This window comes from Bidens hawaiensis, unplaced genomic scaffold, assembly GCF_021521415.1.
Source record: "Bidens hawaiensis isolate Kalapana, Puna unplaced genomic scaffold, B.hawaiensis_p1.1 tig00015976_1, whole genome shotgun sequence".
Taxonomy (NCBI): domain Eukaryota; kingdom Viridiplantae; phylum Streptophyta; class Magnoliopsida; order Asterales; family Asteraceae; genus Bidens; species Bidens hawaiensis.
The window spans coordinates 154,757-164,971 of record NW_027492439.1 but is presented as its reverse complement, the minus strand read 5'-3'; the positions used below and the strand labels follow the sequence as shown (position 1 = coordinate 164,971).

The 10,215-nt window shown below is 35.6% G+C and overlaps 1 protein-coding gene across 1 annotated transcript; it reads left to right on the top strand.

Moving 5' to 3' along the window:
* LOC143550235 (DNA glycosylase/AP lyase ROS1-like) lies at nt 1-7,918 on the top strand. The gene is made up of 19 exons (XM_077040927.1): nt 1-269; nt 517-1,947; nt 2,018-2,344; nt 2,461-2,551; nt 2,631-3,879; nt 3,989-4,068; nt 4,162-4,246; nt 4,331-4,422; nt 4,507-4,575; nt 4,905-4,941; nt 5,029-5,111; nt 5,223-5,855; nt 5,941-5,977; nt 6,768-6,825; nt 6,896-6,987; nt 7,065-7,130; nt 7,352-7,466; nt 7,549-7,587; nt 7,700-7,918. The coding sequence occupies exons 1-19, from the start codon at nt 5-7 to the stop codon at nt 7,828-7,830; spliced, it is 4,980 nt and encodes a 1,659-aa protein (XP_076897042.1). The 5' UTR covers nt 1-4; the 3' UTR covers nt 7,831-7,918.
* Nucleotides 7,919-10,215: the final 2,297 nt, after the last annotated feature.

Genomic DNA, 10,215 nt, shown 5'->3' with positions numbered 1-10,215 from the left:
TGTAATGGAAACAGGCAATTTGATGGAGAGAGACGATGTTTGGATGCCTTTGACACCAGGAAAGCCGGTATTGACTTCTGAACAAGGGACCGAGAAGGGGAATATGAATGGGGAATTTCCGTGTACGGATGGTTTTGATAGCATGCGTGGATACACGGAAAAGTGTGTAGTGAATGAGATGTGTGAATTTCCTGTTGGTATTCTTGATGAGCTTGAAGCTGGTGTGGGTGTGGCCGGAACGGAACCTAAAGGTACTACGGCAGTTCATGGTAAGCTGTCTTTACTCTTTAAGGTTTTGGTGTGTGAATAAGTGTGGTTTTTTGGACTTGATTTGGTATGTTGACAGTTGACTAGCCATCTGTTGACCGGTTTCCCTTTCGACGTTTGAGATTCAAAACATAGTATTTTCAACGTCAATATATGGTTTACTTGTTCTTTTAGCACCAAGCTCTTTCAGTTTGAATACTTTTTACATGATATAGTAACAGTTTGATTTTTTTTTTTTGGATGGCGCAGATGACACAAGCTGTGTACAAGATGAGACAGTCAAAGTTTCTCCTTCAGAGCATGTCAATAATAAGGCTTGTGGTGTTGACAAGTCACGAGATGGTATTGGCTCAATTCCAACACCATCCAAGACAAAAGAGACCCGAAAAAGGCGTAATGATGGTAAGGACATTAACAAAAAGCCGAGTCAAAGGCCCCGAGTGAAAAAACACAGGCCTAAAATATATGATGATAGCAAACCTAAAAAGGTTCCAAAGGTACAAACTCCACGGGCGACCCCGAGATCAAAGACTCCAAAACCTTCAACTCCAAATCGGGTACAAGAGAGGAGGATGCAATCAAGAAACTCAACCAATTGTACTCTAAAGTCTACCAGTTTTGGCATTGAACACGTTGGCCAAGATGTTCAAGAAGCTTCTAGGGCTACTGTTGTTCGTTCATGCAAGAGGTTCTTGGATTTTGACCACCATTCGGTTGTTAAAGAATCAAAATCACATGAACAACCTCTGGCACTCGGTTTTGATTTTGAACAATTTGATTGTTTTCGTGGTAAGATTGCTACTTCCAAGAGAAATACACCAAGGAGGAGTAGGTTTCAAAACAAACGCCCTAAAGCTTCTGACAATTTGGTAATTGATAATAATGAAGAACACGGGCAAGATATTTGTGTAACAAGAAATCAAGAACAAGTTGATAAATATGGTAGAAAATATGTTCACTTCTATCACCGCCGAAAGAAAAGCAGTTCAAACTCAACCAGTCCCGTTTCTACCACCCCTACACTGCTGGTATATAGGCGGTCGTTTAGTGGAGGAAATCAATGTTTATACAATAGCAGAAAATGCGGGCCTGTTTTTCCAAAATTGTTCAAGAAATATAGGACAATGAGGAAGAAAGTGTCTATAAAGGTAAATAAGTGGTACATCATAGCTGATGAACTTCGCAAGAATCTACTGAAAAGATCTCAAAAACTCACACAAAGGAAAAATGTACAAAATAGGGTTAATAAATCCAAAGGCAAGAAAGCAGCGGTGAAATCCCATTTTTTCACAGATGAATTTCTTAGTTTGTTTTTGCAGACGAGAAGGAAACGATCCATAATGCACACTCGATTCAATGAAAATATTGCAAACTTTCCTTATGATCTTGAAAATGACCTTATAATGCACACTCGATTCAATGAAAATATTGCAAACTTTCCTTATGATCTTGAAAATGACCTTCTTTGTCAAGAGGAAAATTTTCTTGACATTACAGAACACCTCCCACTGTGTGATGTTCCCGTACAAAGAATTAAGAGTTTTACCTCACCACATCAGGATTTCCCACGGTTTAATAACTATTTTGGTAAGATGAACTGGTTTCAACTACAAGAGGTTGCAGTGTATGGAAGTAAAAGTTTGCCACCTCAGCATCAAGATATCTTGTATACTAGAAAAGGTAGATAAGGGAAGTTCTATATTGCCAGTTATTAGGTCACTCATTATGTCTTTTTTCACGATTGATGCAGATTTGAATGAATTTAATGCAAGCGAAGTGGAGCTTTTAATACGGAGGATGGCAAGCTTGGACATTAAAGATCAATGCAAAGAACTTGTGGTACGGGATCGTAATGTCAGTGGGGCCCTTGTAAAGATTCCTCCCAAGAAGCACAAAAAGATTCCCAAAGTGGATCTTGACACCGAGACATTAAGAGTTTGGAAACTGCTGATGGAGAATGATGGAAGTGAACCGGTTGAAGAAATGGATAAAGATAAGGAAGAATGGTGGGAAACTCTGAGAAATATCTTTCGTGGACGAGTTGACTCGTTTATAGCTAAAATGCATCTTATCCAAGGTATACTGAATCATCATTAAATTTAGCATACACATGAAGTAATTTCATTATTTACCCTTTTTGCTCAATATTTTCAATTGAAAAAGCATCTGCTGACTTAAGCATATGTATCACAGGTAACAGGCGTTTCTCGCCTTGGAAGGGTTCGGTTACCGACTCGGTGGTTGGAGTTTATTTAACTCAAAACGTATCGGACCATCTTTCAAGGTACACACATTGTATATCTTCATACCATGAATTTCAATTGTGATTCCATAATTATTCTGTAAATAATCTTTCTTTGCAGCTCTGCTTTCATGTCTGTAGCAGCCAAATTTCCTGTTTATTACAGAAGCAAAGAAGTTGATGATGATTTCGAAGTCCCAAATAGCCAAGAATCAGTTGCAAGCAATACACAAATTTGTGAAGGGTGTTCTAAGATTAATGAAACGAAACAAGATATGAGTGCCTCGTATGCTGATGCCAGCGATGCGACTCCAACTGTTCAGCCTAACCAAATTTGTGAAGGCTCAAGAAGCAAAGAAGTTGATGATGACTTCAAAGTCCCAAATGACTTCAAAGTCCCAAATAGCCAAGAATCAGTTGCAAGCAATACACAAATTTGTGAAGGGTGTTCTAAGATTAATGAAACGAAACAAGATATGAGTGCTTCGTATGCTGATGTCAGCGATGCGACTCCAACTGTTCAAGATATGAATGCTGAAATGAAACAAGATACAAGGGCTTCATATGCTGATTCTAGCGATGCGACTCCAACCATGGAACCTAACCAAGATCCACTTCAGGTTCAAGATAAGAATATTGAACTGGAACAAGATATGAATGCTTTGTATGCTGATATCAGCGATGCAACTCCAACTGTGGAAACTAACAACACTCCGCTTCTGGCTCAAGAAAATAACTATGAAATGGAACATGATGTGAGTGCTTCATATGCTGATATCAGTGACGTGACTCCAACGTTGGAACCTAACCAAAATCAACTGGTTCAAGATAAGCCATGCGTCAATGAAAATTCTAGTACCTTCCGGAAGTTTCTAGAAGCTGAGGAGGTGAACTATCTCAAACAGTTTTGCAGGGTTGACACTGATGAATCAGAATCATCTCTAAGCGAGAACAAACCTTCTGCTATTACATTTGATTTGAACGTGAATTTATTTGAGACTTCAGAAGGTGAATTCGTGGGTCCACAAAAGTCAACCCCTGTAGAGGGACCGAAAGTCACCACTCCAATTTGCAGTCCCCAATCTGAAGTTACTACTGAACAAGGAGCAGTTTCAGCAAACAGTCACAATTATACAGAAACACCTTTAGAAAATGAACCAAAGGGAAAAAAGAACAACAAAAAGGAGAAAAAGCAAATGCTCAACTGGGACGAAATTAGAAAAACTTACTGCAAAAATGGAGAAAAAGAAACCAATGTGAATTACAGGGATAGAGTTGACTGGGAAGCAGTTAGGTGTTCTCCAGCTGAGGAAATTGCAAAAATCATTGAAGACCGAGGGATGCATAATGTGATAGCCAAACGGATTAAAGTATGTGACTTCATTTAAATAGTAATGAAATAATGTAAATAATGGTATCTTATTTTGAAGGGTTAGCAATTTGTACAAAGTTTGACTTTTGTTTTTGACTTTTTGGCAGGAGTTTTTAGATAGAATGTATGAAGACCATGGCACTCTTGATCTTGAGTGGTTAAGAGATGTTCCACCAGATCTTGCAAAGTAAACGATTCAATTAATTATAGTCATCAAACTAATCTTTTAAGGTTTATTTTTTTTACTGAAGATAGATTTTAATAATTTTTATGTTTGTAGAGAATTCTTATTGAGCATACAAGGGCTCGGTTTGAAAAGTGTGGAGTGTGTACGGCTTTTAACTCTGCATCATAATGCTTTTCCAGTAAGGGTTTTGAGATTCATTAATTCTATTTGTATTTTTAATTTTTCCTTTTCGTTTAAATGTTTTCTGTTTGGTTTGTGAAAGGTTGACACAAATGTTGGCCGTGTAGCGACACGTCTTGGGTGGGTCCCGCTACAACCGCTCCCCGATTCAGTTCAAATCCACCTTTTGAATGCGTAAGTTTCAAGATATAGTTATATTTGTTATATTGTTATTTACCTTCTTTACTCTTGAATCAAGATGTCACAAAATTATTTCAGGTATCCTATGGTGGACAACATTCAGAAATACCTATACCCGAGACTATGCACTCTTGATCAAAAAACATTGTAAAGTTTATCTTTCTGTTTTCAGTTTGCATACATATTATACAATCAGTAACTTAAAGTGTGACTTCCTTTTCAGTTTGCATACGTATTATACAGTCAAAAGTTTCGGAAGTCAAACCTATTACTTGTTAGATAAAAATTTGACATAGATTTCTTACCTCTTATTTTTCAGTTACTTGTCTTATTCTTCATAATACAATACAATAACACACTTAAAGATTTTGAAAAAGTTTGATCTTTTTTGACCATCACCTATATCATGAATTTTAGCATTATTCATAACAATATATTTGCTAAGAATCTTATTGCAATACTTATGTTGTATACAGATACGAGCTACACTACCAGTTGATCACATTTGGAAAGGTTTGATTCTTTTTTCCATCTCATTATTTTATTTCCATCATACTTTTCTTTCAGTTTTATTTGAATTTTATTATCTTACATTTATAGGTATTTTGTACCAAGATAAAACCAAATTGCAATGCATGCCCCATGAGAGCAGAGTGCAGGCATTATGCAAGTGCATTTGCTAGGTTTGTACTAAAATTTCATTGATAACTAGATAACATCAAAAGAAATTATTTTTACTTATGTTTTAACGGATTATTTCTAAGCTGTTACTGATATATAGTGTTTAAATGTAGTGGTAGGCTCGCACTTCCTGGAACAAAAGAAAGTAGTAATGTGACTTCAATTGCCCCAGCTGGAAATGAACAAAACCATTCAATGGGTCAACCGTCATCATTCATTGACCTAAAAATCAACAACTCAAGTTATCAAGGTCAAAGTCATACCCGTGAACCCACAATTGAAGTCAATGAACAAAACCTTTCAGTGGGTCAACCGCCATTGTCCATCGACCTAAAAATCAACAACTCGGGTTCAAGCTATCAAGATCAAAGTCAAACCTGTGAATCCATAATTGAAGTCCCTCCATCATCCTTTGACCTAGAAGTCAACAACTCGGGTTCAGGTTATCAAGGCCAAAGTCAAACCTGTGAACCCATAATTGAAGTTCCACCATCTCCCGAGCCTGAAGTAGATTCAATAATAGGCGACATTGAAGATTTATGGTGTGAGTCTGATGATGAAATTCCAACTATCAGACTTAACACTGAAGAGTTCAGGGAAACTTTGAAAGAAACTATGGACACAAATAAGACTCCAATTCCAGATGCTGACGTGTCAAAAGCTGTGATTGCTTTCTCAGCAGAAGCTGCAAACATTCGTGTGCCACCAAAGAAATTTATAGCCAAATCGAGGACTATGCACCTTGTGTATGTTCTTCTTTTATTAACCTCTATTTTTCTGTTTTTATTGTGAGCACAAATTAATTTGTTTTGTTAATTTTTGTTAATGCAGATATGAGCTCCCAGACTTCCATCCGTGTTTGGCTGGAGTAAGCTTATTTTTGATTTATAAATCTTCTAAATCATCTTAAAAAAAAGTTAGATTATTATGGAAATAATATGATTGCTTTGCCATCATATTTGACATTACTCATAAAAAAATACAAATAAGTTGGACGGAGCGGTTCAGGTTAACCTAACCCGACCTTGTTCGAGCAGATCCGATATTACTTGATTTGAAGGTATGCAAACGAACTGAAGTACTGAACGAACTTGAATGGAGCATGTTGTGTTTGTTCGTTTAACGTTAACTGAACAAACGATTGAACACGAACAGTTAAACACACAAAGTTTTCTTGTTGATGTTTGTTAAGTAAATGAATGTGTTCGTGTTCATTTATGTTCGTTCGTTAACAGTATAAACGAACGATTGACTAATGTAGACAAATGAATATAACTGAACATAGATGAATGGATATAACTGAGCCAAACCCAAAAAATTGTGTTCATGTTCTTTAACTAAATTAACAAAAATTTGTGTCCATGTTCGTTTATTGATTAAATAAACGAACTTCCAGCTGGACGGTTCAGTAAAAATTCAGTTCGTTTACAGGTCTACTGGTTTAACTCTTTTCCCAACACTCCCATTTTGCCACCTATAGTTGAATATGCAAAGAACCTTTTGAAAAAGTAAAATTTCATTTTTTGGGTCAACGGTCAACCCTAACGATATTTAAAAAGATATATAAATCTCTGCCTAACATGATATTTATAATTGTAGTATTCTATGAATCAAAGATATATGAATCTCTGCCTAACATGCTGTTTATAAATGTATAGTTTGAAGAACGGGACCCTAACGACCCGACGCCGTACCTTCTTGCTGTATGGTTTCCAGGTATTAAATTCACTTGCTCAAAATTGTTATATTTTCTGTTATGAGTTCTTATATTCGCTTTCTAAAACAGGCGAAGTTACCAACTCGCTAGAATATACAGAAAACAGAGCATGCAAAGCGGCTAATAATAATCTAGAGGAAACCGTTAAAGCAACAGTATTGGTAACAAAAGTCATCATTTATAATAATGCTAGTTATGAATTTGTATGATCTTTTTACTAAAATTATGCACCCAACAGATCCCCTGTCGAACTGCTAATAGAGGATCATTTCCCCTTAATGGAACATATTTTCAGGTTAACGAGGTATGTATACTTTTCTCAAAATTTAACAGGTCAAAACCGGTAATTAATGTGGCAATAAATCATAATGATTACAACATTTATGTTTGACTTTTTTATTTTTTATTTTTTATTTTGAGTGAACTTAGACTTGTTTGACCTGTTTCTTTCTTTCTTTTTTTTTTCTTTTTTTGTTTTTCCAATTTCTTTGTTTAACCTGTCTGAGCAATTATATTATTATTTAGGTATTTGCTGATGATGAAACTAGTCATGTTCCAATGGATGTTCCAAGACGTCAGCTGTGTAATTTGCCATTACGGGAGTTAGGCTGCGGGTCATCTGCAACATCAATTTTTAAGGGTGTGTTTTTAATGCATTTTCATTTTTCCAAATTTTGAATATTTTATAAGCCCTACATAATACTAACTCTGCATTTTTTCAGCCCTATCAACCGGTGCCATTCAACGCTTGTTTTGGAGAGGTATGAAGCCAAAACTTCTTTTGTCTGTTTATATTTATTTCTAACGGGTAAAATAAAAACTGTAACTTTGTACTAGTGGTATTGATATGTAGTTTGGTAAATATTATTGCAGGTTCAATATGCTTAAGAGGATTCAATAGAAAAACAAGGCAACCTAAACAGCTTAATCGAAAATTTCATATTTCAACAAGCGTAGTCGCAGCCACGAACAGAAAATCAAAGAGAGAAAACAAGCTGCGGTAGATAAGTCACCATGTAATATTACTACTAGAACTAACAAAGTAGGGTTCATATTTTGACAATAGTAAATTCCTTTATATAGTTAGTTGATTCCCAGTTAATTCTTATTCTAACCGGGGTGTAAACTACATAGCCGCTCATGACCTAGAGATCAGCTTGGTGAAGCCTCGAATCGTGCTGAGCTAAAACGATCTCGACCTGAGCTATGGATATCGAGCTTGACTAGTCTCACGACCCTATGCGGCCGACTGGGTAGTTGGGTGTACTCGGGGAGTACTCGGAGGTGGTAAATATAAAGAAAATTAATTATGGGATATTATATACATATCAAATATCATATTTATAACAAAATAGGTGAATATAAATGTAAATAAGAGATACATTTTTAAATATGAATTACGTTTTATTTTTTTAAGTCAAAATCGGCCCAAGTTAATTAGTAGATGTGATTCTGGCTGAGGTTAACTACCTATGATCGATTATTAGTAACTAGGTGGAGTTAAATAAACTCCTCTCGACGTCATACCTTGGAGCAAGTACTTGGAGAGTACTCGGTCTTGTAGACCTATTTTTACGACATTGATATTTTTATTATGACAAATATATATTTACATAAACATAATAATAATTATAATAATAATAATTATTATTATTATATAGAAAATATTTATGAAAGTATAATCGATAAACAAGCTGAGCCAAGCTCATGTTTGAAAAACTACTAGTCAGTCGAGCTTGGTTTCTTTCTTTTTGAATGTTGAATTTTGGTCATTTGAGAGATTTGAACCCACCTAACATCTTCTATCACCTTGGTTTTTTAGATGTTTTGTCTTTACCAATGGACCATCAACTTCATTGGCAATCGAGCTGGGTTTCTAAGTAATATATTTAGACCTGATAATTTAGGTAATATATTTATCTTTTATTCATTTTCAGCCACCTTAATACATGTCTACGCTTTAAGGCCCAATTTTATATAGGCCGTTGACTAATTGTAATACTAGACTACTAGAGTGTGCCCTAATCAACACACATGCACCTCATATGAGGGATTCTTTTGAAAGAGTGCATGGCAAGGCAACCACACCCCCTGCCCACCCTGGTTCCTTGGGTCAACCCACCGGCCACCCCCACAAGCCACCCTATATAACCACCAAAGGCCTCCATAATCTTTACCCAAAAATCATTACAAAGATTTATACCTTCTGTCACCAAAATGTCCAAGATTTTCTAAGTACTCTTCTTGGTTGCTGTAGCCATCACGCTCACAATCATCTGCGTAGGTGACACGAACGAAAAAACACTGATTAAATCACAACACGTGAAACCGTTTCCTAAGCGGGTAAGTCGGTTCCTAGCTGAAAACAAAAACCCTCGGGCGGCAGACCACTGCAAGAAAGATAATGAGATTTGCTACATCTTAGAAGGCAAAAACTCGACTTGTTGTAACAATAAGTGTATGGATTTGAGTGAGGATAAGCACAACTGTGGTGCATGCAATAATAACTCGTGTTGCGGAGGAGAGTGTGTGAATTTGGCTTACGATAAGAGGCATTGTGGGTCGTGTGGTAACAAGTGTATGCCTGGCGGTTATTGCATATACGGTCTCTGCAACTATGCCTAATTAAGCTATTTCATATGCTTCATTTTGTCATTACGAGAGATTCTTGATTACTACCTATTCATACATATTGTGTAAACATGCTTGTGCGACATCCTATTGAAGAGATTGTGTGGTATATAATATAATTATATTAATTTCCTAACGTTTAAATTACATGCTTCATACTACTCCCTACACTCATTATACAAATCGGATAGAACTTGACTGTATTCATTTATCTCCTTAACATATAGAACTAAAAATTTTATTAAGAGTCATTTCAGATAACAGTAACCAAGCCATTGGCCCCTTTGCCTTTGTCTAGTGACATCAAGTGTAAATCCTATTATAGTGATGCAGATTCGAGTCCTACAAAGTTGGCATTAGATGGATTTTAGAGGTTTGTGTGTTCCTCGCTTTAAAAAGTAAACAAAAAAAGGATAACATGAACCAACAATTTCTCAAATGTTCCACTAAATTACTCAAAAGTATTTTTATTTATATAATAAAGTCATTCTAACTTTGATCAAGTATTTCATTTCTATATAAGCTTTTTAGCAAGTGCTAGGCAAACTTAAAATTAAATGAGACAAATAAAATATATATGAACCTTTGCTATTTACTGTTTATTTTATATTTTCATTTAACTTAAATTTAACAATTATAAAACTTGGTTATTATTTTGTTGATTTTTTTATTCATTATAAATTATCTTCTATTCAGAAAAGAATTTACCATTCATTAGTAATGAAGATTTATATATGTTTCATTTGGTTTATATAATT